The 12,203-nt window shown below is 43.8% G+C and overlaps 2 protein-coding genes across 7 annotated transcripts; one reads left to right on the plus strand and one right to left on the minus strand.

Annotated features, from left to right (window-relative positions):
- Window positions 1–1,103: 1,103 nt before the first annotated feature.
- BCIN_01g06250 (hypothetical protein) lies at window positions 1,104–3,896 on the plus strand. The gene is made up of 2 exons (XM_001561241.2): window positions 1,104–1,422; window positions 1,476–3,896. The coding sequence occupies exons 1-2, from the start codon at window positions 1,368–1,370 to the stop codon at window positions 3,383–3,385; spliced, it is 1,965 nt and encodes a 654-aa protein (XP_001561291.2). The 5' UTR covers window positions 1,104–1,367; the 3' UTR covers window positions 3,386–3,896.
- A 1,239-nt stretch (window positions 3,897–5,135) lies between these two features.
- Window positions 5,136–11,132, minus strand: Bos1. 6 transcript variants are annotated; one of them, XM_024690605.1, is made up of 7 exons: window positions 10,924–11,132; window positions 9,362–10,228; window positions 9,163–9,307; window positions 7,730–9,096; window positions 6,261–7,526; window positions 5,777–6,205; window positions 5,136–5,716 (listed from the first exon to the last, which is right to left on the minus strand). In XM_024690605.1, the coding sequence occupies exons 2-7, from the start codon at window positions 10,073–10,075 to the stop codon at window positions 5,690–5,692; spliced, it is 3,948 nt and encodes a 1,315-aa protein (XP_024546373.1). In that variant the 5' UTR covers window positions 10,076–10,228; window positions 10,924–11,132; the 3' UTR covers window positions 5,136–5,689. The 6 variants fall into 6 exon arrangements, with proteins under 6 accessions (XP_024546373.1, XP_024546375.1, XP_024546374.1 ...); XM_024690608.1 differs by having other exon boundaries at window positions 10,358–11,132; XM_024690604.1 differs by having other exon boundaries at window positions 5,136–6,205.
- Between the last annotated feature and the right edge of the window lie 1,071 nt (window positions 11,133–12,203).

A 12,203-nucleotide genomic window follows, 5' to 3' on the forward strand; every position in this document is an offset into this window, starting at 1 on the left:
TCTGTACGAAGAGGTAAACCTTCCATTCTATGTCGAAGAGTCGTACGAGGAATATTATAGAGCATAGCAGCCTTTCGAATGCTTAATTTTTTATCTTTATGAATAGCTTCGATAGCAAGGAGTATACGAGCTTCTTGATTATTCGAATTCATTATAGGTTGTTGATAAAACGCGTGTTGAAAGAGACAGGTGTAAATTGAGGTGAAAGTGGGCCACTCGATGATATGGGCCACTCGATGATAAACCACGTTATTATTATTATTATTATTATTATTATTATATAAGCGGCCTTGTCGGACTAATCCAAATAGCGGCACGGTGGCGGTGAAGCCGATTATCCGCGCAGTAAGGCATAATAACAAACAGTGGCTGGCTTGATTTGTTTTTGGATTTATGTGCTCTCACCACCACTTCGCATGTCGTATTTCGCATTCCACATATCCCTATGTCTAGAGATCTGTCTGGCTTTGCGGTACCTTTTCCTTTCCATTCCTCCCTGCATACACAAGACACCCCGAAATTAGCCGGAAGGATCTCTGCCATCATTCCCATCATCATCGTCATCATCATCATCATCATCAAGAACCAAGCAAAGTAAGCAGTACTCGAGCAGCTTAGCAACACCTGTACTCCTGCGTGTACAAGTCGAACCTCACCGCAGTTCTTATATCTTCTCACCCCACATCATCAGCACCATTTTAGTTCTATTCTCATACAAGGCTGTGAAAGGCACATACATTAGCGAACCGGTACAACCACGTCTACTCCGTAATACACACATGCAGACGGACATACAGACGGATATCCGTCTAATATACCTAGACACCAGCGAGACTTTTGCTACATTGTCTCGCAAGGTTAAGGCTGAGGTCTCCACTAGAAGGAATTTAGTCAAATAATATAACTGCCTAACTATTTCGTCTCGCAACTACCTTGTCCCTTTCTAGTTTTAAACCATTTCCTCACCCAATTTGCTTTTTTTTTCTCAAATCCCCTGAACGAATCAAAACAAAAGTCACCAATTAGTCGGAAATTTGCGTACATTAGTCGCCTTTGACTCCCTGTAGATCTCCCGTACTAACCTTTAAGGCGGAAAAAAGCGTGGACCTGCGTCATACGAACATATAAACTGGCTGAGCCTCGTTCTTTGGCTTTGCCGTTCCCGTTTGAGCTCTTTGATCCAAAACATCATCTTTTCTAACAAGTACGGGAAAGAGGAGAAGAACGAGAGGAGAGTGAGAAGAAGAAAGTTTTGCATTTAATCCCTTTAACTCTATTTCATCTCTTCTCAAATTTCTTTCTCATCTTTGCTTTCTTTTGAATATTCTCCTACCTACTTACGGGTAACGTAACATAAGACGGACAATATGAAAGGGTTCGGAGCTATAGTTGCTTCGGTTGCATTATCTTCAATATGTGATGGTATTTATTCCTTCCAGAAAGTTCTAGCCTCAACCTTATTAACTCATTTGTAGCTCGTCAATTGGTTTTACCTCGAGATGCGTCTCCCAAAATCGTCGCTGCTGAAGTATTAGCTGCCCCTATGTATGCTGTCAAGCGTGCATTGCCAGATTCGCCAACAGGAAGCTATACACCAGGAGCAGTGGATTGTCCTGACACGAGACCAGCAATCAGAAATGGCAGTGAATTATCTGCCAATGAAACATCATGGCTAGAATTACGAAGAAATAACACGATTGACCCCATGATAACTTTCCTCGAAAGGATGAACATTTCTGGATTCGATGCAAAATCATATATAAACAGCGTCTCCGGCAATGCATCTACATTACCGAATATCGGTATAGCGATTTCTGGAGGAGGCTACCGTGCAATGTTGAATGGTGCTGGATTCATCGCTGCCGCCGATGATCGAACGGCTAATTCAACAAACTCGGGACAAATCGGAGGTCTTTTACAAGCTACAACCTACCTTGCAGGTCTATCTGGTGGTGGATGGTTAGTAGGATCAATCTACACGAACAACTTTAGTAGTGTCGAAAATTTACGAGATAGTTCTGACGTGTGGAACTTTCAAAATTCGATCTTCGAAGGGCCTAACGATGATCATATTCAGATCTTGAGTACTGCTGATTACTACAGCACCATCAAGAGCGAGGTTTCTGGAAAAGCAGATGCCCCTCTCAATTTCAATACATCGATCACCGATTATTGGGGACGCGCATTATCCTTTCAATTGGTCAATGCTACAGATGGTGGACCAGCTTATACATTTTCATCAATTGCACTCCAGGACAACTTCGCAAATGGCGAAATTCCTATGCCTTTTCTCGTCGCTGACGGCCGTTCGCCATACACCGAGATCATATCACTAAATTCAACCGTCTACGAATTCAATCCGTTTGAGCTTGGTTCATGGGATCCTACGACATACGCCTTCGCACCCCTTCGTTATATTGGTTCAAATTTCACCGCTGGTTCCATCCCTGACGGTCAACAATGTGTTCGTGGTTTTGATCAAGTCGGCTACGTGATGGGTACTTCGTCCTCACTTTTCAACCAATTTTTGATTCAAGCCAATCAAAGTTCGCTTCCAACTATTGTCACCGAAGCGTTCACCGCCATTCTTGACAAGATCGGATTCATCAACAATGATATTGCGCAATATCAGCCTAACCCCTTTTATGGATTCAACAATGATACCAATCGTAATGCCCAAACGACCCAATTAGATTTGGTAGATGGTGGTGAGGACGGCCAGAACGTCCCTCTTTATCCTCTCATCCAACCTATCCGTGAAGTAGATGTAATCTTCGCAATCGATTCATCTGCGGACACCACATATTTCTGGCCCAACGGAACATCTCTCGTTGCAACCCACGAACGTTCTCAAAATGCAACCATTGCAAACGGAACCGCATTCCCCTCGATCCCTGGCCAAAACACATTCGTCAATCTTGGACTCAACAAACGCCCCACTTTCTTTGGTTGCGATCCCTCCAATTCCACAGGCCAAACACCCTTAATCGTCTACGTCCCCAACGCTCCCTACATCTACCAGTCCAACGTCTCGACCTTCGATCCCACCTACAACGCCACCGAACGCAATCTCATCATTGAAAACGGCTACAATGTCGCTACCATGGGTAACTCCACCATCGATCCCGAGTGGCCAACCTGCGTTGGGTGCGCAGTCATCTCTCGCTCGCTGTACAAGACCAATACCACCGTCCCCGATGCATGCACCGCCTGTTTCAACAGATACTGTTGGAATGGTACTTTGGATACTAGCGATGTGGAATACGACCCTGCCTATATCGTCGGAGAAATTTCAGCTTCTTCCGATGCGACAGCCCTGGGAGGAAACAAATTCACGAGTATCATTGTTGCTGTCGCTGCAGCTGCATATGTTGTTTTTGCATAGAACGATATGAGGAAACGTACGTATGAAAAGGCGAAAAAAAAAAACTATCGCGGAAACGGGGAGAAAAACTTTGGATTTTGGGATGGGTTTTTGTATGTTTGTATATATAACGACATTCTAATGAGGGATGATGGGGGTCCGATTCTACACTTTTAGCATTTGCATTTGCATTGCATTGTATTGCATTGAGGAAGATGGTTGGTTACATACCTGGTAGTTGATTGGTTTTTATTTCTGAATATTAATTATGGGTGAAGAGATGATGAGCGGACTGTACTGTACTATGTACTGTTTATATCTAGTTCTTTGGATGTAAAAAAATCGAATCATATCGTGTGTGTATGTGTGTATCGGCATGTATGTATGTACTAGAGTATAAATATGAATCTAGAATTCGAAGAGTTGATAATTTGAGAGGCAGGAGTTATTAGGAGGTTGATATTTTATAAACTCATAAACCCACAGACTTGTAGACTTGTGTATATACATATGTATACAAGCAAATTGAGCAAATTACGCAAGAGATTTAAAAAGATGCACAAGGTGACTTTGACTACATACATAATCACATAATTATTTTCTCCCAAATGAGAAATCCCTTGTTATTCTTTGATTCATCCTCTCTCTCAAGTATATATATATATGTGCACTTCCGGATTCATGAGGTAGGTAGGATTGGGTTTTACATACATTTCCTGATCTCTCTCCACACTTAAAATCCAAAATCACCCTCACGCAACCTCTCTTCTCCTTACGACACAATCTCTCTCATTCTCTATCGAATCCAGCAATGGATCATATTTTTTTTCCTTTCCTTTTCTTTTTTCGTTTTTTTCTTTATGTATTCTGATATTCCATTCTGATATTCATATATCACCAAGCGCTTCATCCACGAGAAGCTTGGTTCACGGGCTAGAAAACGAAAAGAGGAGAGGAGAGGAGAGGAGAGGAGAGGAGAGGAGAGGAGAGGAGAGGAGAGGAGAGGAGAGGAGAGGAGTGGCTGAGAAGTGATGGATTGATAGAGTAGATGTAGGGAGGGGGGCGTAAAACAATATTTCTCAGTTCCTACTTCTCCACCTCCTGATTCCGAGGAAGGGGGGAGATATAAGATAGAGAGAGAGAGAGAGATATATATATATATATATATATGAAATCCAGAAGAAGCGAAATGAGACAAATCAGAATCAGAATCAGAATCAGAATCAAACCCCAAACTAACATCTCAAAACCCCTCCTCCACCTTTCCTCCAAACCCATCAAACCCACACACACCCAATCCAACCATACCATTCAAAAACCGAACCCCCAAATACAACCAAAAAAAATTCAATTCTAAATTCTAAATTCCAGCAAAGTTATATATACAAAAACCCCCCAACTCAACTAACTAATCAACCAACCAACCAACTAGCTAGCCAACCTTCAAAACACAACCCTGATGGATTTTCTCGCTGGATATGAGGTTACAGTATAATTGAATAGTCAGTTAGCCGAACTTGGAACATAATACATTGATACGCAATGCATATCCGGATAGCCGAATAGTCAATAGCTATAACGAGAAAATATCTTTCAGCTATTACTATTCTCTCTCTCCCTCTCTCACACAAGGAAAAGAACCCCAGCTTTTACTGAGAATCTGGCGAAAGCTCCCCTAAGAAGAATAGAACTCAAAGTAACTCACCGGTAGTGTCAAAATGCGTGTAGTTACAACCATATAAATCACAGCATCATCCTTATCATTTCAATATGCATCATGATTCTCATTTATTCTCATCTCCATACATACATCGAACCTTTCGCATCCATTTAGCTTCCTCTCTTCAAATACCCCCCTTACCCCTCACACCATACATATCCATCATAATATTCACTAGCATTCAATATTCCCCGCCCTTCCGTCAAACCATCCACCAATTTCTCATCAATGCATAATTCTCCACCGCCCAAAAAGTAGTAATAGTAGCAAACACTGCCAGTTCGCACAGGAACGAGTGTTGTGAAAGTAAATTGATTTGAGCCCTCAGAGAAATCTCCCGGATGGGTGAAATAAAACAAGGCAATTCCATGCACCAAACAAAAATACTTCGTCCAAATTTATTTGACGAAACGTGGTTTATTCCCTTTCCCCAAAAACGCCCTTCGCCATTCTGAAAACAGGTTTGGATGAGATAATCGAAAAGAACAACAAGTACTCGCAGTCGGTGGTATCTACGAAAAAGAAAATGGAAATAATGGCAGAGCTTTTCTATGCCCATCAATCCATGCATATATCATCGAACTTCGGCCACGATGAATCTCACACTAGCTGCTATGCGCACGCATTAGAAGCTACAGAACTGCTTAGTACAGGCTCTGTGGAATTTAGAATGTAGATCAGCAAGTGCTTACCCTCGCAAGTGGATCCTCAGCATCTGCCGTTACAAGTGAAGGACTCTCTGCACTTCCATGATTTATAGGGCCAGTGGTCGTGTATGCACGAGGTTCGATAGCCGGTCTCATATGGGCTGGTGTGGGACTTGATGCAGGATGCTGTGCACCGCGAGGACCATTTTGCGAATTGGGGCTCTCTTCATTAGCGGATTGCCTAACCTCCCTACCCTTCTCGAGCAATGCACCTCCAAGGGTTGCACATTTCAAGATCGTCTGAATAAGATGATTTTGTTTCAGAGGCTTAGAAAGATATTCATCCATTTGGGCTTGAATACATTTTTCGCGATCACCCAACATAGCGTGTGCTGTAAGTGCGATAATAGGCGTTCTTTGCGTTCCAAGACTCCGTTCGTACTCTCTAATCTTAGCGGTTGCTTCGAATCCTCCCTACAACAATGTTAGTTATGTCCCGTATTATAATGTGAATGCACCTTGCACTTACCATAATTGGCATTTGAACGTCCATGAGAATAACATCGTATCGTTTCTCCTTGATAGCATCTAGTGCTTCTTGACCATTGCCAACGACTGTGACGACGTGGTGATACTTTTCTAGAATCTTCACCGCTAAGCGTTGATTGACGATGTTATCTTCGGCCAAGAGAATGTCGAAGGATTTTGTGTTGTCCGCCAATGAGGGTGCAGCTCGATTCTCCAAAGCAGGAATCATACCATTGCCAAGATCGATCGTTAAACATGGAGTGGTCATGTAAGAAGTGATACCAAGATCCAAAGCAGACTTTAAGCTGACATGAATAACGGGAGCTAAGAGAACAATTGGAATATACTTGAACTCATCGATTGATCGCAGTTTTCGAGCGGACTCAATTGAGTCCACAACAATCACGTCATAAGTTGAAGCAATCTTCTCCTTGGTTCTTCCATTGCCGAGAAGAATAGTGTGCTGCTCAGAGTCAACAACAACGGGTACCAAACCAAGTTGTGTAAGCATAGTGATTATTTCTTTGCCATGGCCAGTCTGTCCTTTGTCGATAAACAAAACATTGTGACCTTGATATGGCTTGAGTTGTTTCTGAATGAAACTGATATCTGAGGTTGCGAGGCGGACGGTACACGTGAAGTAGAATGAACTGCCTTTTCCGTACTGACTCTTAACCCAAACATCTCCACGCATGAGGTTTACAAGTCTCTTCGAAATTGATAGACCTAGACCAGTACCTCCGAATTTCCTCGTCATAGATCCGTCAGCTTGTTGGAAAGTGTCGAAAATCAAATTGAGCTTATCAGCTTGGATACCGATACCAGTGTCAGAAACACAAAACTCGACTGCATATTCGTTCGGCGCACAATGATCTTGCTCGGCTTTTTGGATGGTCAACGAAACTTCACCATGCTCTGTGAACTTGATAGCGTTTCCAACCAAGTTGAGAATAACTTGTCGAAGACGGAATGAATCACCAACCACGTGATCTGGAACTGAGCTATCTACGCGGTAAGTGAGGTCTAGGAACTTCTCATTTGCCTTGACAGCGAGAGTCTTGAGGGCGTTGAAGACGGTTCCTCTAAGAGTGTATGGAATCTCCTCCATGATCATACGGTTTGCTTCGATCTTTGATAAATCGAGAATATCATCAATGATGGTCAATAAACTGTTGGCCAAGTTGTGAACAATGTTGAGCATTTCTCGTTGATATTGAGTAAGATCGGTGTCGAGTGTCAACTGAGTCATACCAATGATACCGTTCATCTATCACCAATGTTAGCGAAAAAGCAATTACATTAGGTTTAGGAGAATGAAAGATTGGTAAGAGGAATTAGTAGTGAACGTAAGAGCCTGCCACGTAGAGCAATTCAATGTTCAAGCCAGTACAAACAATTGAGAAGGCACTCGGCGTAATGTAAATGAAAAAGAAGAAAAAAAGAGACAGAGGGGAATGGAGTGGTACTGACAGGTGTTCGAATCTCGTGAGACATGTTAGCCAAGAATTCAGACTTCGTCCTATTGGCGAATTCGGCAGCCTCCCTAGCCAAGGTGTTTCTTTGAATACTGTCCCTCAGATTGTACACCATCTGGTTGATCTTTCGCTTCAGCTCATCCATCTCTCCAGATGCCTCGACAGTGATCAATTTTGTGAAGTCGCCATCGGTTGCGGCGTTAGTTATATCACCAAAGGCGCGCACTTGGGTTGTCAAGTTGTTAGCCATGGTATTGACATCCGTTGTGATCTCTTTCCAACGGCCGCCAATCCCAGCAACGTCAGCTTGGCCACCCATCTTACCATCCACACCCACATCTTTGGCGACTCTTTGCACTTCGTTGGAGAAGATACTCAATCTGTCTACCATGTTATTTATGGTTTCCTTTAGTATGAGTATTTCACCCGCAGCAGCAACCTCAATCTTCTGACTCATGTCTCCATTGGCAATAGCTTGTGTAACAGTCGAGATACCTCGTACTTGAGTAGTCAAGTTTCTGGCCATGGTGTTCACATTTTCAGTGAGGTCTTTCCACTTTCCTTCGACGTTATCAACTTGCGCTTGTCCACCAAGAGTTCCATCAGTTCCGACCTCCCTGGCGACTTTGCTAACCTCAAAAGCGAATGTACTAAGTCTGTCCACCATGGTGTTGATGGTATCTTTCAGCGAAGCGATTTCTCCCTGAACCTCGACTTCAATCTTCTTGGTCAAATCTCCTCTGGCGACAGCGGTGGTAACCTTTGCAATCTCTCGTACTTGTGTCGTAAGATTCATGGCCATACCATTCACATTTTCGGTGAGGTCTCTCCAAGTGCCTTCAACATCATGCACTGTTGCTTGTCCACCCAGTCTACCTTCGGTACCGACCTCCCTAGCAATCTTCGTGACTTCTCGCGCAAATTGTTGTAATTGGTCCACCATGGAATTTATAGTCTCCTTCAACTGCTTGATTTCACCCTTACATTCTGCTTGGACCTTTTGAGTCAGGTCTCCCTTTGCGACAGCTGTTGTGACAATGGCTATATCGCGCACTTGTGTGGTGAGGTTATTGGCCATAGCGTTGACGTTCACTATCAATGTGTTCCACATGCCCTGGACGCCTTCGATTTCTGCTTGACCCCCAAGAATACCTTCAGTTCCTACATCTCTTGCTACGCGGGTGACCTCGGCGGCGAACGTTCTCAATTGATCCACCATGGTATTGATAGTTTGTTGCAGTTGGAGTATCTCACCCTGGGCTGGTCTCTCAATCTTTTGTGTGAGATCTCCATGAGCTACAGCAGTAGTGACGGAAGCAATTTCTCGGACTTGATCGGTGAGATTTTGTGCCATAACGTTGACTGTAAACAATTAGCAAGTCCGCTCAGATAATTAAAACAAGGCCTTCAAAGTAGTAAAATACATACCATTGTCAGTCAACTCCTTCCATGTACCATCAACACCAGAAATCTTGGCTTGTCCACCGAGAATACCTTCTGTGCCGACCTCTCTAGCTACACGAGAAACCTCACTAGAGAATATCTGAAGTTGATCCATCATAGTATTAATAACCTAAAAAATAGTTAGAGAGGGTGGATGGAGAAAAGTCTGACATGCTATGCTTACACGCTTGAAAGTTGTAATCTCAGGGTCCATCTCCACGGAGTGGATTTGTACCTTCTTACTGAGATCACCCCTAGCTACAGCTGTGACAATCTCTCCTATTTCCCGTAGAGCTTTTTGGAAAGCCTCGTTGGCTTGTTGATGCTTCTTCAGTTCTCTTTCGAGAGCTGCTACGCGTTCGACTTCAAGAACGTTGAGTGCTTGTTCTTGTCTCTGCTTCTGCTCAAACAGTTGAGCATGTACACCGGCCAGCTCAGATTTTTGACTATCGAGTTGTTTCGATTGATGGTCGACATGTTCGCGGAGTGCTTCGAGTTCCTCGTCACTTAATTTCGTAAATTTAGGAGGTCTTTCACCGCCGGTGGGCGCTTCTCTGGCGGCAAGCAACGAATTTACGAGCTGTTGTCGGGATGTAGTACTCTTTGAGGCTCGGGATGGGGCACCAGTGAGTACATCTGCGAAAGCAGATGGCGCTCCTAATTCATTCGGCGTATCGGGCAGGGTTTGATTATTGACTGTGATCGCCCTTGCTTCTAATCTTTGGACTCTGGATACCAAGGCCGCAAGTTCTCGTTCGAGGGCAAGCTTCTCTGCCGTATCTGCACCTGGTAACCTAATCCCCTTGTTGCCGTAAACATTCGTCAGTGGAAGATCGATGCTCGATAATGCGAGAGTTTGCAGGATCGCAGTAGTATGTGCTATTGTAGAATCCTCCATTTTGGTCTCTGAATATGCAGCCAGGCTGCTAAGTCGTCACGAATAATTTTCCGTCTACCATGAAGACAAAAATCTCAGTTACCCGCTTCGACGGTGTTGGGTTTTTCGATCGGTAAACGCAATACGAGGTGGTGGTGTCAAGGGGTGGACGAGCTGCAATTTTGTTAGGTTGAGATGAATGTGTGTGTGTGTGTGTGCGTGCGTGAATGAGTGAGTGAGTCAAAGAAGACTTCACGATCGCATGACGCTCTTGAATCGAGGGAGAAGGGGAAGAATTATTACAATGATGGAGGGTAAAATAGGAATTGCCTCAACTCTTTTGAAGATGTGTGAAGTGGATGTCTTTTCTCTAGCAGAAAGTCCAACGGGCTTGTCTCCCTTGTCAGGTCGACAACTTTTGAACTCCACTACGAAGCGATAATGCCGATTCCCGATTGGAAGGAATTTCAAAACAGGACAGACCCTGATAAAATAGGTGGGAAGGGAATGAATGGGCTGATAAGGTGTAAAAAAAGAAAAAGGCGATGGATGATGTGTGATCGATAGAGTACAGCACCGAAAACTTTAAGTTTGAGGAGAGAAGAGAGAAAGGGCAGTGTGAGGGTCGAGACGTGCGATGCAAAGTGTGAGGTGGGAGTGTGACTAGATTGGATTCCGGACACGAGAGAGTGAGTGCACCAGGTAGGCAGTTTCTTTTGCAGATGAATAGTGTCAAAGAGGGGAGGGAGGGGGTGGAAGTGGCAGGTGTTGTCGTCGTCTTGGAGCCTCTACATTCTTTCTCTCTTTTGCGTGTGTTTGGATACAACTGTGCTGTGTGAAGAACGCAAGAAGAGGGTTTCGGTACTTACACAGTATGTGCACTTAGATACTGTCGGCGGGAAGGAGATTGTATGGAGGATAGAAGATATGTCTGTCTACTCTGTACCTGTGTCGGTCGGCAGCTAGAAAGCTTCTCTCCCCCTTCGATATCGACTGGAACGGGGACTGGAGCTGGAGCTGGAACTGGAACTGGTATTGATTTGCCTGCACGGGGTGGTATAGGACGATACAGAATAGCTTTTTGGGTTTGGGATTTTGGGTTTGGGTTTGGGATTGGGATCTTTTGCTTTCAAGGGTTCCCCCAAATTCTCACTGCACTTATCTAACTCGGTTTAATCACAGGGGCTTAGCGGTTCAGCAGTTTATCGCTTAGTATTCTTAGGGACCAAACCTTCCGCTACTTTGCTGGTCAGTCACAAGTGTCCCAAGTACATGCTAACCAAATGCACGACTAATCTAAATCTAAATCTAAAATCTCATTTCATCCTCCTGGCAGTGGTCGCGATTATAGAGTATTATATACTCTGTGGTGCTGCATGCGGAGCACATGCCGACTAGTTCATCTAATATAAGATTCATGATCAATGGCAGAAGAAGAAAATGATGAAAAAGGGCAAGGGAAAGAGGAAGAGCAAAAGGAAAAACACAAATGAGTGAACAAAAGAAAATATATCGAGCTATCTCGTTCTATCTCGTTCTATAAATAAAATATACGTATCAAACAACATTCGTAGACATCTTCCCTTCTCTTATTAGCCAGTTCCTCATTTCTGTCGAGTATGGAATCTGAGCCTGCCTACCCATCTACCATTTATTACACACCGGCTTCTCAACTTCCTCTCCGCCTCGAAACTTCTCATTATTAACCCTATCAGAGAGGAAACGTCAAATTCAACCCTTTCGACGTGCAAGGGATAAAAAGAAAGGTAAGAATCCTGAATGGCTTGTGTCCCAGGGATACATTTGCCAATCCATACCCAAATAGGTGAACGAGCGAATCGTATCCCATCTCACATTCTTCCACTCTGACCACGACATATTCACCCCACGACGCTTCTGCGTTATATTGGAGGAAATGATCTCTTCTTCTATCCAATGGCCCTTCTTTCCAACTGCTGCTCGCCTCAATATGCAGATGCAGTACTCGGCCATTTCATTACCATACCTGATTCTGATCGTGCCCAAGTTAAAGTGGAATATGCTTCAATCCATCATATCACGAGTCTTGGAAAGCATCACGAGCGATATCGATTTGACGCTGACGACTGAGGCTTTTAATTGTGTCCTTTGTATCGCCAAGTTTTGGATA

The sequence above is a fragment of the Botrytis cinerea genome, chromosome 1 (assembly GCF_000143535.2).
Source record: "Botrytis cinerea B05.10 chromosome 1, complete sequence".
Taxonomy (NCBI): domain Eukaryota; kingdom Fungi; phylum Ascomycota; class Leotiomycetes; order Helotiales; family Sclerotiniaceae; genus Botrytis; species Botrytis cinerea.